This window comes from Mustelus asterias, chromosome 15 (genome assembly GCF_964213995.1).
Source record: "Mustelus asterias chromosome 15, sMusAst1.hap1.1, whole genome shotgun sequence".
Lineage (NCBI taxonomy): Eukaryota > Metazoa > Chordata > Chondrichthyes > Carcharhiniformes > Triakidae > Mustelus > Mustelus asterias.
Genome location: NC_135815.1, coordinates 14,618,437 through 14,645,806, shown reverse-complemented (window position 1 = coordinate 14,645,806; position 27,370 = coordinate 14,618,437). Strand labels below are relative to the sequence as shown.

The following is a 27,370-nucleotide window of genomic DNA, read 5'->3' as shown; positions in this document are numbered from 1 at the left end:
GTTTTGCCCACATAATTCCTGGGGGTTCTCTGATGGAGTTTGCTCTCTCAGAATTGTAACGGTGCAGGAGAAGGCCATTTCGCCGATCATGTCTGCACCAGCTCTCCGAACGAACAACTCACCCTGTGCTATTTCTCTGCCTTCTCCCCATAATCCTGCACATTCCTTCTTTTCTGATAACAGTCTAAGTCCCCTTTGAATGTTTTAATTGAACCTGCCTTCACCACACTCTCAGGCAGTGCATCCCAAACCCTAATCAACCACGGAGTGAAAATATTTTTCCTCATGTGACTTTTGCTTCTTTTGCCAATTACTTTAAATTTGTGTCCCATCATTCTCGATCTTTTCATGACTGGAAATAGTTTCTCCTTGGCTACTCTGACCAAATCCCTTAAAATTTTGAATACCTCTATCAAATCTCTAAGGAAAACAGTCCTAACCTCCCCCATCTACTTTCATAACTGAAGTTCCTCATACCTGGAGCCATTCTCATGAATCTTTCCTGCACTCTCTCTAAATCCTGCACATCCTTCCTAAAGTGTGGTGCCTAAAACTGGACACTATACTCTAACTGAGGCCAAACTTGTGACTTACAAAAGTTTAACATAACCTCCTTGCTCTGGTACTCTATATCCCTGTTAGTAATGCCCATGATACTGTATGCTTTATTAACCGCGCTCTCAACCTGACCTGCCATCTTCACTGATTTATGCACATATATATCCAGGTCCCTTAGCTCCTGCACCCACTTTCAGTCTGAGAAAATCCAAGGCCCAAGTCCTGAAGGCAGTGAAAAGACAAGTCTTTTCTTTTTACAGGACCAAGAAGATGGCCATTACGACTGGAGGTCTTCCAACTATTGATCTTGGACAGCCATCAACAGCCCCAAAGCTGGTGGCTGTTACCTCAGGGTAGTATTTGACATTTCTGTTCTCATTTCTGGATATACCTCTGCACTGAGGGAAGGTCAAACCGATGTAGAAAGCTTTAATCTCCAGAACTACATGCAGCTTCAAGTCAGGTCAGGTAGAATCCACCTTGGGTGTACTTTGCCTGACTTGTGTGTAGGTAGGGTAGGGGTGGGGAAAAAGGAATAACCCTTTTATTCATAAATTTCAAGACAATTTTCACAAAATGCCTACCACAGTCGTGTGGCCATTGCAGTTTTTGTACTCAAATGAATGTTGTAAAAGTGATCTATAAGAATTTTCCTTAAAAATTGAAGTGCCATCCCAGCCCTAACCATGAAGTTGAAAACTCTGGCTAAATGATTAGATATAGGCCATATTTCCAGAAGTCAATTGCAAAACTATCAGTGACTGAATTATCCATTTCCACAGGTTCACCTAGCTCCAGCAACAATGGGGGAAACAAATCCATCTGTCTCCGTGGTACAATTTTCTATGAAGTGTATCTTTCTGCTCTGTTCTTTTACTTTTTATTAATCATTTTTCTCTTTATCTTCACTGTCATGTGTTGAACAATTAGAGTTAGCTTGCTGTAAAGTGTCTGAAGATTAACTTACAATGGCAAATTTGCTTACAGCAAATCAGCGCTGTAATGAGGGCTTTTTGTGGTACACCTATAGGCAATGAAGGTTGCTTAGTAACATGCCATATTGTTTCCAGATAATGCACATTGTGTGTGCAGCATGCAGAGAAAGGTTTTGTGTTTGAAGCGCTGTCACAGGATGAAAACCCTTCAAATGAAATTTCTCTGCTACAAGCTTTCACTTTGACAACAATCTAGTTTCATTTTAAGTTGTATTCATGAATAACAATTAATAAATTATTTCTAGTTTGGAAGGAAATAAAACCAGAAAGGAAAGAGGAGGAAGAGCATGCAGTAATTGATGTATTTGATGCCCTCAAGCTTTACAGGCATAGAATCACTTCTGAATGGTTACCCCAATTTTTATAAGCAGGTTGAAGGCATGGTCATGCCTCATGATTTACTGGTCAATAGTGCTGGAAAATAAAACATCTTTTAATTTGAACATGCAGTGTAAGCATCAGACACTACTAGATCAGTTATAGAAATGAGCAAGATATACAGTATATCTACTAACATGTCCCAATAATAAACTCAGATCCAATTTTAGAAAGGATCCTATAAAAAGATACCTAGCTCCGAGTAACAATATTACCAGCATGCGTTAATCATTGTCGCCTAGAATATCCACAGCAATTCTTCGGATTACCCTCCATTACTTTAGAGGAGTCTCTGAGGAATCACCATTTCTCTGATTACTCTGAACTTCTGGCCAATGGAGATTGGGGAAACCCCTTGCAGATGTTGCCTAAATGCAAGCACTTTACATGGCAATATAGTATTCAAACAGGTCTCGCACAAACTCCAGCTAATATTAGCTGGCATCACGGCAAGTGTTTTAATGTCACTGTGTTCATCGTTTATCGGCAAAAATGGTTTGCCAAACACCTCCATGAACATACTGACTGTTTAACATCCATGAAGATCTCCACTAGTTTACCTTTCCGAGCTGGTAAAATTAGGTTAAGATGCAAAATGGTGATCTATCAGAATGCTTTCAATAGTCTTAGATTTTAGTAGGCCATTTGTTCTAAGTATAGTCACCAGATCTTGATTTTACATTTGGCTGATGCACATCCAAGATCTTACTTGAAGTATTCCTTGGCAATTCTCACGTAATCAAGTACGGCAACATTTTAGTCTCCTTCCTGTACTAACAAATGCTGGCAGTCTCAATACAGGTCAGAACTGCACCATACTGTTTGAAATAACCACGTTTGAATAAAAGAATTAGTTGAAGCATGTTAGAGATCATTGCAATAAATTTCAATGCAGAAATAAGACAATATCAAAGTACAGATCAAATTTATCAGCAATTTACTTATTAACGGATCAGTGAACAATTTAGAAAGTAATTCTGCACCAACCTTTCAGAATGTAATCTGTCAGCAAGCTTGGCACTCTCTCACTATCTTCCTTCATTGCCTGAAGGACTTAAAGGGAGATGCCAACAATTAGATTTCCAAATTAACACTTTCTTAACTCAGGAAAAGCTAAGTACAATGAAGCAAAGAACGGTTTTTGCAATATTTTAAATAATCAGAAGACTAAACACATAGCAGTCACAAATATAAAGTACAAACTATTTAAATGGAAATGGGCATGAATAAATGCATTAATTGTTTTGTGCTCACTACTTTAGCAACAAATAATAATTAAAACTGCAGGTTGATTCAGGTTTAGCCTCCAAACACATAGCCCTTTTTTGTAGTAGATATCATGAAGCATAAATCAGGAACAACAGAAACCAGGTAAGACCAATGAACCAATTTCATGGGACTATCTTTTGTACCGTAATGGCGCCAGAGATATGTCCAATGCTGGGCCACCAATTCAACGGCACCGAGTGGGCTACCTGAAATTTTAAGGGACAATATTTGGGAACAGTTCGCAAACATGTTTATGGATAATTCAAGCATGGTGGGCTTTTAGTCAGTAATGCTTTGAACCATTGGTCCTTTCTGTCTTTAGGACCATATACTGGCAGCACCCATCATAAAGGCCACCTGAATGCTATCTGTAGCTATACACTTCTGTATACCTATTTAGGGTCATCAAATTACAGCTTAATTAAGTTCAGCCACTTATTTGAATTGGTTTTAGCTCACTAACATGCGTAATTAAGCACAATTAAACAGGGGGAATTCAATCTGCTCCCAGTAAATTATGAGAATAAAAAAATACAATAATAATTTATTCAAAATAATGGTAAAATAAATTCTTCCCTCAGTGTTTTCAGAGCTCAGTTTAACATTTGGAATTTATAAAATCATTTATACTCACTTTTGGTCAAAATTTGAAGATCTTCTACAGATGGGGGACCAGCCTTTTTCTCATAAGGAATGACTGTTGTCAAATACTGTCATAAAAAGAGTAAAATAGATGATAGTAATCTGCCATGTACAACATTAGGATATAACTGGTAACACAAGTTGCATTTATCCATTAAGTCTGTCTGGATCACCACTGGCTGCAGGCTAAAGCCAGTGGGAGGAGAGGCTGAGGGAAAGCTTCTAGTAATGTCCTATCGTACTAAATTCAATTACACCATTACATGCTTTTTACTCAGACACTGGTAAATGTCAAATTAGCATCTGACATTAAACATCAAGCCTTCAAAATTCACCAAACATGCAGGTAAATAACTACCATACATCACAGTTGTTACTGCACCTGAAGAGCACAATAGCAGACAGACAATATACTCAGAGGAGGTATTCCTCTACACTGAACAAACCATGAGAAAAGAGGATGCATGAATTTATAAACACTTAAGGGCCATAATGACAGAGTGTCGTCAATTTATTCAGAGGACTGATGAGCACCATACAGTATGTACAGCTGCATAGAATTGGCAATCATTCCTCTCTGGTCACAGGAGAGGTGGTAGAGCACTGGAGGACAGCCAATGTGGTATCATTATTCAAGAAGGGAGGAAGGAAGGGACAAACCAGGAAACTGCAGGCCAGTCAGTCTAACCTCAGTGGTGGGAAAACTATTGGAGGCAATTCTGAGAAACAGAATTAGTCTACATTTAGAGAGGCAGGGATTAATCAAGAACAATCAGCTTGGTTTTGTTAAAGGGCGGTCATGTCTGACCAACAATTGAATTTTTTGAAGAGGTGACCAGGTGTCTAGATGAGGGCAATGCATTTGACTTGGACTTCAGCAAGGTTTTTGACAAGGTAGGATGCCGCTCCCCTAGCCAAGCTCTTCCAGTTACAACACTGACATTTACCTGAAAATGTGCAAAATTGCCCAGGTATGTCCTGTACACAAAACAGGACAAATCCAACCCGGCCAATCACTGCCCCCATCCGTCTACTCTTGATCATCAGTAAGGTGATGGAAGGCGTCATCAACAGTGCCATCAAGCAGCACCTGCTCAGCAATAATCTGCTCAGTGATGCCCAATTTGGGTTTCGCCAGGGTCACTCAGCTCCTGACCTCATTACAGCCTTGGTTCAAACATGGACAAAAGAGGTGAATTCTTGAGGTGAGGAATTAACTGTTGCAATGCATGTATTCGTTCCTTAAATATTAGCCATTGCCTATTCACTGCCACAACTTTTAATGAAATTCCCCAATCTACTGTGGCCAACTCATCCCTCATACCTTCATAGTTTTCTTTGTTTAGATTTAGGACCCTAGTTTTGGATTGGACTACTTCACTTTCAACCTAATGAAGAATTCCATCATGTTATGGTCACTGTTCCCTAAAGGATCCTTGACAACAAGATTATTAATCATTCTCATTGCACAATACCAAATCTATGAGGGCCTGTTCTCTCATTGGTTTCTTGACATACTGATCTAAAAGGAATTCGTACACACTCCAGGAATTCATCTGCTACAATATTATTGCTAACTTAATTTGCCCAGTCTATATGTTGATTAAAGGCACTCATGATCACTGTAGCCCTTGCTACATGCCTCTCTAATTTCCTGCCTAATGTTGTCCACTGCCTTACCACTACGTAGAATAGTGGATATTCCATCATACTCCTGATTTATGCCTCGTAGATGGGAGACAGTTTCTGGAGAGTCAGGAAGCAATTTACAGGATCCCTAGCTTCTCATATGCTCTTGTAACCACAGTATTAATGTGGCTAGTCCAGTTCAGTTTCTGCTCAATAATGACCCTCAGGACGTTAACACTGGGGGATTCAGCGATGCTACTGCCATTGAATGTCAACGGGTGATGGCTAGATTCTCTTTCTTGTTAGAGATGGCCATTGCCTGGTTACTTGTGTGGTGCAAATGTTACTTTCCACCTGTTAACCCAAGCCTGAATACTGTCCCAGTCCTGTACCTGAATACTGTCCCGGTCCTGTACCTGAATACTGTCCCGGTCCTGTACCTGAATACTGTCCCGGTCCTGCTGCATTTGGACTTGGTCTGCTCCATATCGGAGGAGTCATGAATGACACTGAACATTGTGCAGTCATCAGCAAACATCACCACTTCTGACTTTATGATGAGGAAAGTCATTGATGAAACAGCTGAAAAGGGGTGGGTCTAAGGTATTTCCCCGAGGAATTCCAGCAGTGACGTCCTGGAGTTGAGATGATTAGCCTCAAACAACCACAACCATCTTCCTTTTTGATAGGTATGACTCTAACCAATGGAGCGTTTTCCCCTTGATTTTCATGTACTCCCAGTTTTGCCTGGGTTCCTTGATGCCACACTTGATCAAATGTTACCTTGGTGTCAATGGGCAGTCACTCTCACCTCATCTCACGTCAGGAGTTCAGCTCTTTTGTCCATGTTTGAACCAGGCTATAATAAAGTCAGGAGCTGAGTAGCCCTTGAGGCCTCAAACTGAGTGTCAGTGGGCAGGTTATTGCTAACTCATGTGCCACTTGATAGCACTGTTGGTTAATCCCTTCCCCCATTTTATTGAGATTGAGAGTATACTGATGGGGCAATAATTAGCCGGGTTGGATCTGTACGGTTTCTTGTTTACGGAACATACCGAGGCAATTTTCCATATTGCTGGGTAGAAATCAGTAGCTGTACAGGAACAGCTTGGCTAGGAGCTCAACAGGTTCTGGAAGCCTTTAGTACTAGAATATTGTCAGGGCCCATACCCTTTGCAGTATTCAGTGCCGTCAGTCATATCTTAATTTCATGCGCAGTTAAGCAAACTGGCTGAAGACTGGCACCTATGATGCTGGGGCCTCAGGAGGAGGCTGAGATGGACCATCCACCCAACACTTCTGTCTTAAGATTGTTGCAAATACTTCAACCTTATCTTTTGCACTAATGTGCTGGGCTCCCCATCATTAAGGATGGGGATACTTGTAGAACCTCATCCTCCAATGAGTTTTCTAATTATCCACCGCCATTCATGACTGGATGTGGCAGAACTGGAGAGCTTAGATCTGTTCTGTTGATTATGGAATCACTTAGCTCTATCACTTGCTGCTTATGTTGTTTGGCTCGCAAATAGCCCCGTGTGGTAGCTTCACCAGGTTAACAACACCTAATTTGTAGATTTGCCCGGTGCTCGCTCACACCGCCCTTCTGCTCGCACCGCCCGCCCGCTCACTCACTCTCTTCAATGAACCAGGGTTGATCCTCTGGCTTGGACATGTTTGACCTGATGCAATGAGACGCTTCATGGAATCTGAAGTTAAAATTGAGGACTCCCAGGACAACTCCATCCCCAACTGCATACAACAGTGCTGCCATACAGAGGGAACCTCAGTTTATTGACTTATTGAAAATATAGCACATGAAGCACCTTCCTTTAGTATTGCACTGAGGTAGTGCCAGCTTTAATCAAGGCATCAAATTGTCAAGCTACATGTGGTTCAACATTTACTGTACGTTAAACCAGCTCATGGTTTTGCTTATTTTGTTGGACCATCCTTGAATTTATGAACAGTGCAAAGTGACATCAGGTCTGACCAATACAATTATGACAGTTTTCTCACATATATTGCCATTACACTAATAAGAAATATTTTTATGCCAAAAACCATGAAATAGAGGTGTATTTCTTGTCAAATGAGAAGACAACTTCAACATTTTTCAATATCATTCTTTGGTGAAATGAGAATGAAAATTACTTTCACATTTCATCAGTAAGCAAAGGACTAATGTAATGCCAACTTAATGCACGATGCTTGATGCAATTTTCTCCCAGGGAGACCTGATCAAACTATAATCCTGTTCAAAGAAATTTCTTATTTATCAAATCACTTCCTATTCCCAAGTATTTACCAAGAAATAATGATTCAAGCGAAGTTTTTTTTGCAAAGTTTCGATATTTGTGAATTCTCAGCCAGTCAATTTTAGTATTTTCATTATTTAACTTTACATGAAGACAAGAAGTCTGGTTGTGTCATCTTTATATGAATGTCTCATGATTCAAAAAGAACTGTGGCGTGACCAGCAAAACCCATTAAAGTACAAGCATTATCTTTTGAGGCAGCTAATTCTAGATTTTGGCAATGCCCTGAGGGTGCTGAGTGAAGTCCAGGTGCTTCCTTACATCCAAATGATACAGTAATCTCACTGGCTATAAAACTCACTTCTACGTGTGGGGGGCAGAAAGAGACATGGCAGCAAGCAAACAAACTCCCACAAACAGCAATGTGATGATATCCTGCCTTTGCAAAGTTGATTGAGGAACAAACTTAGGCCAGAACACAGCAGAACCCTGCTGTTCTTCGAAATAGTGTCATGGAATCTTTTATGTCCACCCGATGTTTAACATCTCATCTGAAAAATAGCACCTACAACAATACAGCACTCCCTCGGCACTGTATTAGAGTGTCAACTTTGATTTTTGTGCTCAAATCCTGGAGTGAGAAGTGAACCCTGAGCCTTTTAACTTGATTAACACACAGTATCTTCAGCCAAGAAAAGGCAATGTAAGCTTGGATTCCTGCTCCCAAAATATATCAAACAATCCTTGTATAAATGCCAGGTGAGAATGGTTGAAGGTGATGCTCTCCCTGTTTATCTGACGCTCTGGCCCTCGAATGGAGGTGGTCAAGGGGTTTGAAAAGTTCTCATGCATTATTTGCTGGAAATAAGAAGCTGAAAGCTAAGAGAGAACATGGTGTAGGGGGTAACATTTTAGCATGGATGAAGGATTAGTTAGCTAACAGGAAGCAGAGAGCAGGGATAAATGGGTCATCACCAGGGATTAGTGTCGAGACCGAATGTCTGGTAGCTAAGTTTGCTGATAACACTGGGATAGGTAGCGAGAGTAAGTTGCCAAAAGCAGGCAGAGACACCAAAAAGAGATACAGACAGGTTAAGTAAGTGGTCAAAAATCTGGCAGATGGAGGACAAAGAGAGAAAATGTGAAGTTATTCACTTTGGCAGAAGAATAGAAAGCAATATACTATTTAATTGGAGAGCTATTTCAGAACGCAGAGGTACAATGGATCTGGTTGTACTGGTACATGGATCATTAAAATTAGTAGCAGGTACAGCAGGTGATTCAAAAGGGAAATGAAATGTTGCCATTTACTGCAAAGGAAGAAGTTTGACTGCAGCTGTACAGAGCATTGGCGAGACTACATCTTGGATACAGTTTTGGTCTGTTTATTTGAAAATATATATATAATTTAGATAGAAGCAGTACCGAGAAGGTTCCCATTCTTGGGTTGAGGAACTTATCTTATGAAGAAATACTGAACATATTGGGTCTGTACCACTGAGTTTAGAAGAATGAGAGGTTACCTTATTAAAACATAAGATCCTGAGGGGACTTGGCTGGGTAGATGATATGAAGGTGTCCCCTCTTCACAGGGTGAATGGAACTAGAGGAGATCATTTAAGAATAAGAGGTCTTCCTTTTTAAGGCAGATACGAGGAGAATTCTTTTCTTGCGAAGGGTCATTTAGTATGTGGAATTCTCTTCCCCAGATAGCTGTGGAGGTTAGGTCATTGAATTTATTCAAGGTTTTTGATAGACAAGGGACTCAAGATTTATGGAGTCAGAAAGGAGAGTTCAGAACGCAACCAAATCATCCATGATCGTATTGAATGACGGAGCAGGCTCGAAGGGCCGAATGGCCTACTCATGCTCCTATACTCAGCAGTCCAGTCACTTCTTAGTTTGCATATTGTTAACATACCTGATCATTTTTGGCCAATAAAAACCTCCATAAATTGTAATTACTGAAAGAACGGATTGTGCAAGGCATGTAGCATTCTTTACCAGTAGATGGCACCATTTCACAGTAAGAAGTCTAACAACACCAGGTTAAAGTCCAACAGGTTTATTTGGTAGCAAACGCCACTAGCTTTCGGAGCGCTTGCTGCTCCTTCGTCAGGTGGAGTGAGAGATCTCCCACTCCACCTGACGAAGGAGCAGCACACTCCGAAAGCTAGTGGCGTTTGCTACCAAATAAACCTGTTGGACTTTAACCTGTTGTTAGACTTCTTACTGTGTTTACCCCAGTCCAACGCCAGCATCTCCACATCATGACTACCATTTCTCAGCCAGGCAACCAACCAGACAGGCTATGCTTGTGTGTGTTTCTCCTAGCCTGTGCTGCTGTTTGTTTCCCTCAATAAACTTTACACAACTTACGAAACATGCTCTAAATCAAGATGCTAAGTTTGTTATAAAGTCAAGAATTAGGTTTCCCCTGATGAATTTATTCTTAGGATAATTAATGGTTGAATTAAGTTCCTTATACACAGCTAAGTTATTTCCTGGTGGCTATTATGTTATCAATGGAATATCTTCTAATCATCAAGGGACGATCCATTGGGGTGACATAGCAAACACTTGCTATTTAAGAGACTGTCCTGCAGTCATTATTGCTGGTTGTTAATGTACAACAAAGATCTGCTTTGTTTCCCATGTTAGCGGGAGACCCAACTCTACAAAAGCATTTTAATCTTATTGGATAAACAGAGAAACTATGTACATAAAATTTATGTAGCATCAACCCAGCGTATGATCACAAATGAAGCGGGCAGTAACCACATGAAAAAAGGTGACCGGAAGGGAAATAAAAATATAAACCATACAATGCACCTGTTTTTCACCACCTGAGCTTCCAAATGTCTGGCGAAAGCCATTCTGAATGACATTTGAGAGTCCCTCCATGCTGAAACGCTGAAGCAGCAGAAAGCAGAAAAAGGACAGAGAAAGAGCACATGAAATCACAGGCTCGCAACCAACACACAGAGCAAGGACAAGAGCAAGAAGATACAAGATGAGGACCAACTATTAAACATAAAGCATTAAACCACACATTAAAAGATCACCTTTACAATGTTGAAAGATACGCACTGTATTAACAAGCCCAAGCAAGTTTCATGTTTCCGGATCTAGAATTTATCTTTAAAATCAGAACCTTTGCATCACTTGTGTGGAAAAGTAATAGCTGTATCACTGTAATCAGCACGGTGATATAATAAATAAGGGATCACATCTAATTTCTCACAACTTCACTTTTGAGTTATTTAGTTAAACTCACCTGAATATAACACTAATTATAACATGATACGTTGACTATCAGAGAAAAGTAAATAATCTTATGAATTCAACTTTGATACAGAAATATATCTTGTCATCTGAATATTTCCATTCATTTCCAAAAATTAAATAAATTTGAGGGATTTAAAAAATGTCTTTCTAAATTCCATCCTTGAAGATTTTCAGGGCTGTGAACAAGAAGCTGTAAGAATATGAAAGCGACAGAACTCCTGACAGCAAAACTGGTGAAGATGAAGCAAACTGATAATTCTCATCATTTAAAATAATTTAATTAGTTTCATATAAAGCAGACTCTACATGGCATATTTTAGAGATATTCAACTGCTCTGTCAACTAACATTGTTGAAACACTTTCAAATGCGGCCACCTAATGACCGAAATTTTACCATCCCACCCGCCACGGGAATAGGAGCGGGCGAGGGGCGGACCATGGAAAGGTCCGTTGACCTCGGGTGGGATTTTCCAGTTTCGGGGCGAGCGAGGCTGGAAAATCTTGCCTAATATCTCTCTTTATAAGAAGCCACTTTGATATTGCAGCTGGTGTTTGGGGTGGTATGGTGGCACAGTGGTTAGCATTGCTACTCTCAGCGCCAGGGCCCCGGGTTCAATTCCGGCCTCGGGTCACTGTCTGTGTGGAGTTGGCACATTCTCCCCATGTCTGCGTGGGTTTCCTCCGGGTGCTCCGGTTTCCTCCCAAAGTCCAAAGATGTGCGGGTTAGGTTGATTGGCCATGCTAAATCGATCCTGTCAGGGGATTAGCAGGGTAAATATGTGGGTTATGGGGATAGGGACTGGGTGGGATTGTGGTCGGTGCAGACTCGATGGGCCGAATGGCCTCCTTCTGCACTGTAGGGATTCTATGAAGATTCTATGAAGAGTAAGCTATGTGCTACCAGCCTTTATGGAAGTTGGCTACACCGTGGTGGCCATCATTTTGCATTGGCACAGACATTTTGGTAAGGATGCACATGCAGAGTAGTGACAACGTTGTATCGCTGGGAGGAAATAGTGGCACACAAAGGCATCAAAGTGTGCCGTACTGTTAAGCATGCGTGCTTGCACTGACCCAGGAAAACCAGGCACAACCAGAAAGACTCAATAAGGAACTGTTGGTCTTACAATATCTAATCAGTTTAAACTTTTAAACAGAAGTATCAACACTGCTTTCCTATTGATGGCATCACCATTAATACTCACGAGGTTTTTTTTGTAATTGTTTTTGAGAAAATGGCATTGGACCTTCTCCTTCAATGGCTCCAATTCTTGTGCTGCCTAATAATGGTCTTGGATAGGAAATTCCATAATTGCATAGGATTTTGATCCACAATAATGAAATATTAGTCAGGGTGGCGTGCAACTTGGGTTTTGATGTTCTGTGCCATCACTACTCTAGTTCTTTTGGGTAGAAGATCATCACAGGATTGAAGATATCTGCGATCTACTATCAAAGTCATTGCTATCCATTTTAGATGGGTGGGGTAGGGGAGTTAGGAATCACAAAAAGACAAAAAACAAACACAAAATTAACTTACCAAATAATAAAGTACTCTGAGTTGGATGTGACAGCTCCAAGTATGTTATTTCCTATCCTATGCTTTGTAGGGAATCAGTCTGCTTAAATTAAAGGATGACAGATATCTCACAGCAAAGAAGAATCTATTTGAAGCTTAAACCTTCAATTAAAGTGTTAGGCCGGGATTCTCCAATCTGATTCGCCCTACCATCTCTGCAAGCGAGACAGAGAATATGGTGCCAAGCCAAAACTCCATTCACCGCAGCAGGACTGGAGAATTCCTGCCTTAGGTTTGAATTCCGGAGGCCCTGTCTTTGAAACTTGCTTGCCTTGGTCAAAATAATTTTGCCACTTCCCTGCAGGTTGAAAAGATGAAACAGCCAGCACTCCAAGACAGAGAGAAGAAACTTTTAAAAATACATCTGAAAAAAGATACTGGGAGGAAGAAAGAGACCTACTTATCATATCTATTATAGGAATTGGTCTTCTATTAGTTTTTTGAAAGATGCAGGAGGAAACTATCTGCATTTTGACAAGCTGAAATACAAGGATGCTGTGTTTGATAACTGCGCAGGCAGAACAAGGCATCTCAAATAACTAAATGAAGAGTTTTGATGACATGATTCTGTCGGTAAAATACTAATCAAAAAATCTCCCTGGGAAGGAGCTGTAGTCACAGATCAACTTGGAAGCCTTTTCACTTGAAAAACAGAAACAATCCAAAGTCCTCACTTTGACATTGAAGAGTGCTCACAGGCACAAGAACAGGTGTGAAATTATCTTTCTTCTTCCGGGGAAACATTCTAGTTTTGCCATCACATACTGCTGTTTTCTTTGACATGTTAATTCACTGAATTTGCTTAGTGGTTTATTTGTGTTATCTGTCAGTGATGTTGATAACAAAAGGTCCGTATAGCTTTTGCAACACCAATCAACATGACAACATGGAAGAAGGTCCACATCCAGAAAATCAGATGCAACTTTGGGTGAGCTCATGCACAGACAACTTTGCTGCCATGAAGTGGTAATGGGGAGGATTTGGTGCACTGGGAGCCCCAGTACAATTTGGAACATCTATTAGAAGCAGTCATGCACTTCTCAATACCTTCATCTGGGAATTCATTCCACGAACATAAAAGAAAATCATTTGATTTGGGTCCTGTAAATAAACTTTCATCTCCTTAGCTGTCAGCCTGGCTGTATAAAAAAAAATTAAAATGATAGAATCTGACAGCACAACTGATTTAATGTAGCAATTGGAGTCTTAAAATTATCCATGTCCGAACATTAAAATGGGAGTTAAAATGGTGCATTAGATAAACCTACAGCAAAACCATGCAGTTATGTGTGTATCCCCCTTCTCATTATTATTCTATCTGAGGAAATAAAGAAAGTACATCTCTGACAGCTTGCAGTCAACTAATAGGATAGCACCATCTCCCCTGCCAATAGATCAAACAGTGCTACAGCCATGAAGTTTCAAATTAATGTTTTCTCCCCTGCTTCCTCCCTCAAGACTGTCCTCACACGAGAGAAAGCTGGCTTACTACATGCCACAATAAGGCCGTGCTGGATGCAATTAATCACTGTTTTTAATTGTGCTCCTCAATAACCTTCCTTCCACAAATAAATAGGGGGAAAAGAAAATCACTGCATATTCTGCAAAATAGTTTGCTGATTTAATATTATTTGAATAGAAAATGCGCATTAATCACCGATAATGCCAAGAGCTTTGTCCTTGTGGTAATCTAGCCATGACTCACCGTTCCTGGCATGTGACTTTTTTCCTGCTTTCCATTTTGCGGGCTTCCATTCTTTTGTTTCTTTTTCTTCTTCATTGTTTCCCTGTGCTCCTTCTGTTTGTTTTGGACCTCAATGAGTATGGAGATGAAGCTGTTTTTCACCTCTTTTTCAAACTCAAGCTCATCACGCAAGGCTAGCTGTTGAATCAGCTCCTCTGAGTAATCTTTTATTGCAGTCTCGATCTCCTCCAGAAGCTCATTTAATTCAGCCATAGGCAAGCGCTTCACACCTGAAAAAATGGTCAAGAGAAATGCTTGAAAGGTTAAGTGAAATGCCCAATGCGTGGAATGAAGAATTCTGTGGCAGCTTGCAGAATCCAAAATTTAAGCAATTTTGTGTTTTGACTATTTGGCTGATCAAATAAACCGGCTTTTTGCATTATTACAAACCATGAAATAGTATTTGGGAAAATAGGTATGATCTACAGTCGTCCATCAAGGTTAATGGAAAGCAGAACATTAGCGTCAAATACCTAATAACCTTCCATTTAGCAAACTAAATAGTAACAGCATCCTCTCAGAATATCAAGAAATATGATTACCACAGAATTATTTGTCCAGTCACAAAACCACAAGTATAAATATGACGGCAGTAGTATGGTTTACTGCAATTTCCTTCTCTTAGTTTATGTACACTCGTTATGTGATTTGTTTCCCAGCATTAGCATTCGTCCATCTATTTTGATTTGATTTGATTTATTATCACATGTATTAGTATACAGTGAAAAGTATTGTTTCTTATGCGCTATACAGACAAAGCATACTGTTCACAGAGAAGGAGAGTGTGCAGAATGTAGTGTTACAGTTATAGTTAGGGTGTAGAGAAACATCAACTTAATGCATGATAGGTCCATTCAAAAGTTTGATGACAGCAGGGAAGAAGCTGTTCTCAAGTTAATGGACACGTAGCCAATAATGGGTTTTCATATGATGCACCTTTGCTGATAGTTAAAGAGGCCAATCCTTGAGGGGAAGGTTCTGCCACAAGTGCCACACATGAAGCTACAAGGTGTCACTGCTAAGTGATCTAATGTAAAGTATTTAGCCTTGATATCCTTGCATCCACACAGATGCAAGTAAAAATGTTTACCTGTATGTGAGCAAATTGCAGATTTCCTGTGTTACTTTTTGCTATTTTGCTTCATCTGCTCCACAACTAACCATCCTAGGGGCTCAACAAAGAGTAAAACTAAAAGTATGAGCCTTCTAGATGACAGAAGATATATGCAGTAGCTTTCTTATCCCTTCCCTTGTCCCACAAGGCTGGTTTCAAAGATGCCTGCATCTATATTATTCATTATTTCATGTATATTTGGATATTTCAGCCCAAAAGAAAAGGGCATCCTTTGAACTATTGAATTTTGAACTCCCTTGAACTATTTAATTAGTGAAAATAATCAATTCCATACTATTTTATACACAGAGGCGCACAAACCTACACTTGCCTGCGCTGACTCCACCAATGCCAAAATCAGTTGTGAAGAGTATTCATTTACAGAGGTTACCGTTGCCTGAACAGAGATGAAATAATGTACTGCCAGGTTCTCTGAACAATAGCTCAGACATATGAGTATCCTTGTCTTCTCGACGGTTCACAGGCATTGGTTCAGACAATGATTTAAAACTCTCATCAGTGACCTATAATAGATGTACAGCACTCTGTAGTGCTCTGAAGAGAGCTCAAGAGTAATTAATCCCAACAAATGATGTCAAATTATTTGGCTTTAAAATTAAATAGTTAATCTAATTTTTAATTCTGCATGATTGCTCAACAGGATTGGATTGGTTTCAGCTTACAGGAACCTGCAGGCTGATAACAGGAACATTCCGATCAGCTTCCTGTAATTTGCCTCAGTTAGGTTGATGGGTTGGAGCCAAGGAACTGGCATGCAGGTCGGCCGGGCTATTTTTAAACTCCTGCCATCTCTAATCTCAGCCCCCAAATCTCAATTTTGTATTCAGCAAAAAACAAACTTTACTCAAAACTGGCAAAATATAATGAAATGTCAGAAGATGCTCACTAATTTATTATTTGCAAAGATAAAATGGGTGCTTTTCTACTTTTGACACTAGTAATTTGGATTATTGGACACCAATAATCCAGGTCAACCTCCTGCCTCCACACTGGTTCAAACATACTAAATGCTCCCAATGTTTATTTTCCTTTAATTCCATAAATCAACACTGAAAAGCACACACAATTTAACTTCCTTGAACTTTCAGCTAATTGTTTTCCTTTATAACCGTATTTGAAAGTTAACATCCAGCAACCCAATTTCCACATTTGAATTTGAAAAAAACATACTGGTTTCACAAGCACGACCGATAGTTCACAGATTTGTCTTATTTTACAGCCAAAGTTCCCCAAAGTAATCCATAATAGAATCCATCACACCTGCAGCATTAAATTAAAATTGTTACTGTTCACCATGATGGAAACATTTTAAACAGCTATTTAAAAGTCTTCATTTTGAAATTAGTTTTGTGTCACTGGTGGCTTTTGTAAAGTTTAAAACGTTTCCCAGTTTTGTTGTGCTTTTCTCCTATCCTGTGAGGAGAGTTGTACAAACCAGGCAAACTTGCTTTGCAAACAAACCTTAGAAACAGGATTTAGAAGCAGAAGTAGGCCATTTGAGCTTGCTGCAACATTCAAAAAGAATATAACTGCTTTGGTTGTGTTCTGAACTTCATTTGCTGTCTGCAATCCCCCAAACAACCCTTGACCGTCGAAAATCTATCTAACTTATCCTTGAATAAATTCAATAACTGAGCCGCCATTGCTTTCTGGGGAAGAGAATTCCAGATAACAATGACCCTTTGAGAGGAAAAAAATCTCCTCGTATCAGTTTTAAAATTGAGACTTCTTATTCTTAAATGGTGTCCTCTAGTTCTAACCTACATCACAAGAGGAAATATCCTCCCAGTATGTACAGCTTTCCAAGCTAATAAAGACCCATTTATTCTTGCTCTCTGCCTCCAGTTAGCTAAGCATTATTTTTATTCATGCTAATATGTTGCCCCCACACCATATACTTATGTTGTATAATAAGCTTTGCTGTGGCATCACATCTACAGGTTCCCCTTTATCCATCTTGCTTGTTACTTCCTCAAAAAACTCAAATAAATTAGTTAAACTTGATTTTCCTTTCAGAAAGCCACGTTGACTCTGCCTGGTCACATTACAATTTTCTAAGTATTCTGCTATAACCTCCTTGGTTAACACTGTTTCACTTTATGTTGATTTTGTGTCAGTACATCTGTTTAACGTTGTCAGTTTCACTAACATTATTTGCCACAAGCTTCCTCTTCTGTGGTCTGTCTGCTCACATGACTTTTCCCACAGTACTTCTATCCTTGCCCTCAGTCCCTCTTCCTCCCACTTTCAGACTTGCCTCTCTTCCCCATGCTGACTCCTGGTCTTGCCTCTCTCTTAGTCGTGCCGACTACCAGCCTTAATGGTCTCTCTCAGTCTTGCCGACGCCTCTTGTCTTCCGGCCTCTGTTCTCACTCAAATCCTTGGCGTCTGTTATTCAGTGGCACCCGACTCCTTGCTTCGTTCCTGAACTCGTGTCAAATCCTGCGCACCATCTAGTGCAGCAGTGCAGGTAACTGCAGCTACTGACATCTGCTTCTAGATGGAGCCTGGTCAATCTAAAAGTACTGTAATTTAATAATTTAATTTGTATATTGTATTTCTTTTACATTTAGTGGTGTATTTTATTTTGCAAGTTTTTTCACTTAAGAATGCATAGTGCTGCACACTTACGGCACAGTATTTCAACTTGCATACTTTATTTCCCTGGATAATCCATGGCTAATTCACCCAACCTACAGATCTATGGACACCAGGGGGCAATTTAGCATGGCCAATCCACCCAACCTGCACATCTTTGGACTGAGAGAGGAAACCGGAGCATCCGGAGGAAACCCACGCAGACACGGGGAGAACATGCAAACTCCACACAGTCATTCAAAGCCAGAATTGAACCCGGCTCCCTGGCACTGTGAGGCAGCAGTGCCAACCACTGTGCCAACCAGCAGAAATGTCTGAATGAACCAAACTCTGGCTTTCACACTGATTTCTATGGAAACATCTGATTCACTTAAAGTCGTTATTTTCAGGAACGCAAGCATAATTTTGAGAGATAATTTACTGCAGTCACCAAGAAATCCAATAGGGAATTCAGAAGATTTTTTTTTACCCAAAGAGTGGTGGGAATGTGGAACTCACTTCCATAGGGAGTGGCTGATGCGAATAGTTATAGATGCATTTAAAGGGAGGTTAGGCATATGAGGGAGATGGGGTTACGATAATAGTTTTAGGCAAGGGAAAATGTGAGGAGGCTCGAGTGGGGTATAAACATCAGCATGGTTCAGTTCGATCAAAACTCGTGTTTCCTTGCTCTATATCCTACACAATCCTGTGGAAACACTGGATATTTAAATAGGATTATGATTTGATGTGTTGCAACTTGATACTCATCACAAAATTAAAGTAAAAGTTTTAAAGCTTATTTATTAGTCACAAGGGTAAGACTTACATTAACACTGCATTGAAGTTACTGTGAAATCCCCCTAGTCGCCACACTCCGGCACCTGTTCAGGTCAAAGAGCCTAACCAGCACGTCTTTCAGAATGTGGGAGGAAACCGGAGCACCCGGAGGAAACCCACGCAGACACGGGGAGAACGTGCAAACTCCACACAGACAGTGACCCAAGCCAGGTCCCTGGCGCTGTGAAGCAGCAGTGCTAACCACTGTGCCACCCAATTAGAATGTATAGCACAAGTAGAATGATTTTATGCATTGCTAGCTTTGAAACAGAGTGGTTTGTGTCTCAACCAGCATTTGAACTCAGACACACAAAGCTAAAACATCTGCATTTTGTGACAAAGATGGCTTAAAACTCCACAATGGCTGCACAGATACCTGTACTAAAAAGTATCCACCTAAATACACTTTTTCCCCATTTGTGGGTAACTCAGTGCCATTCCTAGCTGAGAACAAGAAGATAACATGTGGAATCATGCCAATTCGCCAAATTCCTCAAGCGATGGCTGTTACATTTGTTAAAAAGTGTAGGTAACATCAGTAACCTGAGGGCAAGAGTGATCACCTAGACTAGTTTTGATCACCTAGATGGGTCAGACAGAAGTTTCCCCCAAATTGGTCTGGATTTTAATTTGATTTTTCATCTCTCCTAGGAGATCACGTGGTTTGGGGAGGTATAGGGAGTGTATATTTTGTGAAGCAAAATGTATCGCAATTCCGTGTAACGGACTTAATAGACCGCCTACGTTGGCCTATGCTGATGAGGCCTCCTTCATCTGCTGAAACTGTAGGTATAGTGGGCTGGGAGAGTTAGCCAGCATGGCACCATGCGAAGTGGTAGATGAAAGTTCAATGCTGACAACAGTTATGGTTTATAGCTGTCAGCGGCACTCCGCGATCCAAGCTAATGGGTAATACCCAAATTTCCAAAGGTTGGCAGCAGAATTTCGCAGCTTACTTTAAAAGATTGCCTCTGCAACTCTTTGGAATTGATGGGAGTTTAACTACATGCCTAGTTTCTGTAACATAATACAGAATATTGATATGTTAAGTTTGCAGATACATGCAAGGGAAAGCTAGACAAGCTTATGAGGAAGAGGAGAATGGAAGATTGTGATAATAAATTTAGATGGAATGATGGGAGAAGGTCAAGTGGAGCATAAATGCCAGCATAGTCTGATTAGGCCGAATGGCCTTTTTCTCTGGTTTGTATCCCTTGAATGTAATCCTAAATAACTGCGAGAAATTTATCATGCTTACACCAATAAATGGGATGCATTACAGCAATCTGAATGCATGAGCAACCCAACTCGATTAAAAAAATGTTCACTTTAAATAGAGTAAAGTAACATGCCTCAAGGCTAATAAATATCCCAACCAACAAATAAAGTAACAAGCATATCAAATGTTAGCCCTGGTAAAATCAATGGCTACTCTTAAAATTCCATTTAAACATACGTAAAACAAAATGAACTACAGCGCTAATTGATATTCTACAGACCCTGTGCTTATTGAAAAGAAAACTGGCTCCAATATGCTTGGTGGTCTGTTTTCTTTTAAAGAAAAACACATGACACACACAATGAGCATTTCTGTTCCCATCTGGCAGGGTGGCTATCTTTGATACACAGCAGGAAAGAATTACAATATTCGCAGCTAAAGGACTCACAAGCATCAGCATTTTATCAAGAGGCTGAAGCTTTGATGGGGCCTTCATAACGCAGCGACCGTATTTGGGTTTCCTCCTGACAAATTGCTATCAGAACATGCAACTGAATGAGCTGCTTAAAGAGCTTAAATTAATCTAAATGCATTTCACACAACATTGAAATCGCAAGTTCAAGTCTACCTCTGTGATCTACTTAAAAGATCTGGACCCATATGCTCTGTGCTGATAAGTTCTGCTATTTGGTATAATTGCCAAGTAATTTGAAGGTGATGATCAATTTATCCCTTTTGCTTCTATGAGCTTAATTTATAGAAGTGAAGCCAAATGCCAAGGCAGTTAACATGCAAGTGACTCAGAGGGCCCGATTTTACCATCAGGTTGTGCCCATTCTCAGGCATGAAAACTTGGTAAAGCCAGGCGTGAGGCGAGTAGCGCAATCTGCGGCCGCCTCTGCGCCTGTTCCCACTTTACCAAGGCCCAAAAGTGACCACAATTGGGACCACGCCTAAAATGGGCGCGACAGCCATTTAAATGCATTTGCATGTATTTCAATTGATTTAATGGACTGCATGCCCAATCTTACCGGAACTTCCTCCTTTGTCACCGCGTTCGCCAATCCACAACTGGCGCGAAACAGACATGCTCCACAAAAGTCCGATTCGGGCACTCCATTTAGTGAGGTAAGTGCCGAGTGTCCGACGGCTCTCTGCTTGAGATCAGTGGGGGGGGGGGGGGAGATGTAGCAGGGGAGCAGCATTCTATCATTTTTTTTCTGCGCATGCGCAGTTGGAGGTGCCAATCGGAGCTGCAGGGTTTTGGGCGCGTTAAGCAGCACGATTTGGAATTGCTGATACTTTTTCAGGCAGGAGGTGTTTGGGGGCGCCTGAGAACGGATCTAAAAATCAGATCTGAAACACTCCCAGTTTCAAGTCTGCCCAGCACTTAGAATCAAAATGGTAAAATAGGGCCCAGAGTGCGCTAAACGCCAAGAACAAATGAAAAATATTAATTCCAAGTAAAATCTTGGAACGAGGAATTAAGATTTCAAATGAGTTAATCATCTTCAACTGCTTTATTAATGGCTTATCTATTATTATATGATCTGGACTGTGACTGTTTACTGATGGTTCCACAATGTCCTCCTCCAATAACGATGCAGCCCATGTTGGCTTTAATTGCACTTAAATATCATCCAGGCTTGGGGTTATGACACAACATTTATGTCGCATAAAAGCCAGGAATGACCAAAAAGAAAATCCAGCCCCTACCTCTTTCTAGAATTTCCACAATTCCCCTTTTGTCAAGTTCCCCAATAAATATCTGAAGTGTCACTATTTACCAGAACCTCAGGTGGACCAGCTGTGTCAGCACTGCAGCTACAAGAGCAGGACACAGGCTGGGTAATCTTTGACAAGTGGTTCATCTCATGACCAAAGGGTCAAGTGAGAAATGTGATGCAACATTAATCACTTGCCTGGATGGTGCAGCTGCAATAGTCAAGAACCTCAGGGCCATCGAGACCAAGCAGTGCACCTGATCACCCGTAGTAAAGATTCAAAATTCAACCCCTCCACCACTACTGTACTGTGGCTGCAACAGATGCTATCTGCAGATGCAGTGCAGCAACTTATCAATCTTTCTTCAATAGCAATCTCTCAGGCCTACAACCCTTACTGCTAAGAACTAAATACTGAAAGATAAAAAATAGGAGCACGAGTAGGCCATTCAGCCCTTCAAGCCTGCTCCACCATTCATTATGATCATGGCTGATCATTCAACTCACCCTAATAGTACAATTGTGCCTCACTGGCCATTATAACACTTTGCAACTTCTGAAAATGCGTCTATTGAAGGCTCTTTCTCTCCCACAATGCTCTCTTGCCTTAGTAAATGTGTGACTTACTTATGCAGAATCAATTATTCTAAATAGAAACATAGAAACTAGAAGCAGCAGTAGGCCATTCTACCCTTCGAGCCTGCTCCACCATTCATTTTGATCATGGCTGATCACCAAATTCAATACCCCCTCCCCCCCCACCCCCTCATATCCCTTGGTCCCTTTATCCCAAGAGCTATATCTAATTTCTTCTTGAAATCAGACGACGTTTTGGCCTCAACTACTTTCTGTGGTAATGAATTTCTTTCTGAATCTACCCTGTCTAACCCTGTTAGAATTTTTGTAAGTTTCTATGAGATCCCCTCTCACTCCTCTAAACTCCAGTGTATATAAGCCTAACCAACTTAGTCTCTCCTCATATGACCGACCTGCCATCCCAGGAATTAGCCTGGTAAGTCTTCTCTGTACTCCCTCTATGGCAAGGACATCCTTCCTCAGATAAGGACACCCAAAGTGCACACAATACTCCAGGTGTGGCCTCATCAAGGTCCTATACAATTGGAACAAAACATCCCATGTTCATATTTCGTACCTAAAAAGATTGGTGCTAGTCACTTCTCTGGACTACGTAATGGCAAGTGTACACTAATATATTACTTATTTAAATCAATTCATTCCATTAATTCTAATTACACTGTATGGCCCCTATAAACAAAAGTAATCTGAAGCTTACATTCTGACAAAAAATGATTACTTTGTGTCCTCTTAAAAAGTAATCTGAACATTCTTCAGAAATGATTAGAAAATGCCTTTATTTAAGGCAATCTAAATGCCTTTACTTAAACTCCAATGAATAAATCCCTTCCAAATGTGGTGAAGCAAGGAATTAGTGTTATTATCCAGATTAGTTTGTGCGAGGATTTTGTCCAACTCATTTCCCTTTGATGTGCTCTGGACATAAAAAGTAGGCACAAGAAGAACTTGCAACGCTCTTCAAGTCCTCCTGGAGGTAATCTTTAAAGCAAGCATCTGATGATCAGTGAATTTTTGTCCATGGAAAGTTTACAACTTAATGAACTAGACAAAAATGGAACATTCAATAAATTATAGCCACCTAATTTTTCTGTGTTTTAATGTAAATAATGGATACTTCATCTGAAGAGTCATGTTTGACTCTAAATGTTAACTGCTTCTCTCTCCACAGATGCTGTCAGACCTGTTGAGTATTTCCAGCACTTTTTGTTTTAAGAATGGATATTTTATAGTTCGTTGAGATCCCTCAACATTGATTTTCTTTTAATTTGTATTTTGCTCTAAATAACTAGCACCATAATGTTTCTGTGAAGTGCCTTGGGATATTTCATTGTGTTAAAGGTGCTATGTAAATTCGTGTTGTTGAACAGGAGGCAAAAAAAAATGCTGAAACATGTATGTCTAAATCTATACAATTTTATCCAAAAAATATTTACAAGTTAAACATAAAAAGCAATAAGCCCTAAGGAATATTCAGTCATAGTGACTAAGTGACCATTAGAACAAGACAGATTGAGCCCCAGACATCAGCATGATAAGTTTGCATCATTCTGAGACAGACTGCGCTGTTCCAAACACAATCAAAATAAACTATAGGACTTTAAATCCCACCGTGGCACAAAACAACCAGCTCAACACGTGCCTTATCGATCTGTCTCACATCACAACCTTTACCAAATTTGGCAGTATTAAACTGGACAGTCACAAAGTTTTACATCAGAATATTGGTTTTAAAATATCTACTTCAAACAATCTTATCTTATTCCGGTCATTCACCCTGCACCAAATAAAAACTACAACTCTCGATTACGGGATTATACACCCACGTTGTCTTTATGACAATAACATTGAAAATTTTGCTTTGCTTTGATAGTATTTCAAATATCATTGCTCTCATAACCCAGCTTTAATTACATGCATTCAATTTGCTTACGTTCTTCGTAGCTGTTGCTGGTGTTAGATCTCTTGAGCGTCTGAATTTCCTGGGAAAGTATGGAAAGTCGGTCAGACTGTGTGGGTGTGTCATCTTCCTCAGGGTCAGGAGATTCTTGCATCATTTCCTCTATTTCCTCGATCACCTTGTGAAAAAGCATGAAATTATGTTTTATAGCTGATACAACATATTACCATTAGCTTTTAATGGCAGCTGCAGTACAAATAACAGTAATATACTTATTGTATTAATTTGATTTCTAAATAAGTCTTTCATGTGTGTACTGACTTACTCATGGGCTTATCCATATCAAAATACAATCACATTTAACGCTAAAGAGCTTCCAACATCAATGAGCTAAAGGCAAAGCTAAATGATGTAAAGGTAATCTACATCTCAAGTAGCTAGCTGCAAACAGAGCAGCCTTCTCGAAGGTCAACCCATGGAAAGCAACTGGCTCGGGTGGGGTACCCAGACGAGCACTCGGGTCTTGCCCGGACCAGTTGCAGGGATATTCGCAGACATCTTCAACCTCTCTTTACAACAATCTGAGGTCCCTATCTGCTTCAAGAAGACGACCGTCATCTCGGTACCAAAGAAAAGTCAGGGAGCACGCCTTAATGACTATCATCTGGTGACTGTGACATCCATCATTATGAAGTTCTTCGAAAGTTTAGTCATGGCACAAATCAATTCCGGCCTCCCAGATTGCCTAGATCCACTACAGTTCGCCTACCGCTGCAATAGATCCACAGCAGACACCATCTCCCTGGCCCTGCACTCAACCCTGGAACACCTAGATAACAAAGACCCCTATGTCAGACTCCTATTTATTGACTACAGCTCAGCCTTCAACACCATTATTCCTACAAAACTCATCTCCAAACTCCAAGCCTGGGGCTCGACTCCTCCCTCTGCGACTGGATCCTGAACTTCCTAACCCCCAGACTGCAATCAGTAAGGATAGGCAACAACACCACCTTCACGATCATCCTCAACACTGGTGCCCCACAAAACTATGTCCTCAGCTCCTTACTACATTCCTTATACACTTATGACTGTGCGGCCAAATTCCCCTCCAATACGATTTTCAAGTTTGCTGATGACACCACTGCAGTGGGTTGGATCTCAAACAATGACGAGACGGAGTACAGGAAAGAGAGAGAATCGGGTGAACTGGTGCGACGACAATAATCTCTCAAATAATTTTGTCAACAAAACAAAGGAGATAGTCATCGACTTAAGGAAGCGCAGTGGAGAACATGCCCCTGTCTACATCAATGGGGCCAAAGTAGAAATGGTCGAGAGCTTCAAGGTTTTAGATGTCCAGATCACCAACAACCTGTCCTGGTCCCTCCAGGCCGATACTATTGTTAAGACAGACAACCAATGGCTCTACTTTCTCAGAAGACTAAGGAAAATTGGCATGCCCGCTGTGACTCTCACCAACTTTTACAGATGCACCGCAGAAAGCATTCTTTCTGATTGTATCATAGCTTGGTACGGTTCCTGCTCCGTCCAAGACCGCAAGAAACTACAAAGGGACGTAAACAAAGCCTAGTCCATCACTCAAACCAGCCTCCCACCCATTGACTCTGTCTACACTTCCCGCTGCCTCGGAAAAGCAGCCAGCATAATTAAGGACCCCACGTAACCCAGACATACTCTCTTCCACCTTCTTTCGTTGGGAAAAAGATACAGAAGTCTGAGGACACGTACAACTGACTCAAGAACAGCTTCATCCCTGCTGCCATTAGACTTTCGAATGGATCTACCTTATATTAAGTTGATCTTTCTCTACACCCGAGCTATGACTGCTAACACTACATTCTGCACGCTCTCCTTTCCTTCTCTACGTTTGGTATGCTTTGTCTGTGGAGCGCGCAATAAATAATACTTTTCACTGTATACTAATACATGTGGCAATAATAAATCAAATCAAATCAGAATGCAAAATTCTGGATTTTGTCAACACAAAATGCAGGAACACTCATTTTTGGGAGTCTTCCAGGTCAGTAAAATGTGTGCCTATTCTGTCAGCTGCATGCTTGGCTTGCAAGCAGATATGCAAGACAGGGTTTTTGAGAACCCAGCAATAACGACATAATATCAGTGCCTCTACACACTCATATTGAGTCTCCTTTGTACAACAGGAAGGAACAACGTCTTCAATGTGCAAACTGACAAAGAGCTTAGAAGGAGAAGTTTTGTTGATTTGGATCCAAGTCAAGTCTTCTTAAAACAGCACCATTCTTAAGATAGAATGATTTCCATGCTCCATTCTGACGATTAAAGTTCTGGGTTGCTATAGTATCATGCCAATTACATAATGGATAGAAAGGTAGGGGTGACAGGGTTTTCTCACCACCCACTTCCTGGAAAAAGCTGTGTGGAGAATTTCAGAGCCTGTTTTAAAATTTGTACAATGAGGAAATATCAACTAAAATTTAATCACGGATATTGCAAAGTATGGCTTAATTTTAAGAAAATATCCAAATTTACACGCACTAATACAACATACTTTGGGAAATTTAACTCATTTAAACTGCAGAAAGATTTCAACTCTTGGAAGTTACAGAATAACAAAAATGATTTTCAAGACTTAAATTAAATTACCTCACATGCATTGCTTTGTAGCATGAGCAAGAACTGATTATGAAATTTAGAACATGAAATAGAATTTCATGTAAAAGGTAATTTGAGATGACACTACAAGCACCTAATGTGCTGAAAGCATAACCCATCATATTTGCATAACAGATGGATGTGTTTATAACAGCTTCTACAAATTTAATTAAATTTATAATTTTCTGCTCAATAACTGTGAACTGACTGCTATTTAACAACTTTTTGTAGCATTTATATCTCAACTTAGCTTTGTCAGAAATTCTTGTCTCTGAATCAGAAAAATTAGAGATTTAAGACCCTTTCTAGCAGATCAGCACTAAGGATGCAGATGTGGAAAAATCCCATCAGACTATTCAAAGAGATGAATCAGTTTGACTCA

The 27,370-nt window shown here is 40.4% G+C and overlaps 1 protein-coding gene across 1 annotated transcript in view; it reads right to left on the bottom strand.

The window, feature by feature from the left end:
- The window catches only part of fez2b (fasciculation and elongation protein zeta 2b), a 76,608-nt gene that overhangs the window by 6,801 nt on the left and 42,437 nt on the right, over positions 1-27,370 (bottom strand). Inside the window, exons 4-7 of the mRNA XM_078230646.1 lie at positions 24,364-24,508; positions 14,303-14,571; positions 3,835-3,910; positions 2,919-2,984 (exon numbers count right to left, since the gene is read on the bottom strand). Of these exons, the coding sequence (XP_078086772.1) occupies positions 2,919-2,984; positions 3,835-3,910; positions 14,303-14,571; positions 24,364-24,508 (556 nt within the window). The remainder of the gene's footprint in view (positions 1-2,918; positions 2,985-3,834; positions 3,911-14,302; positions 14,572-24,363; positions 24,509-27,370) is intronic.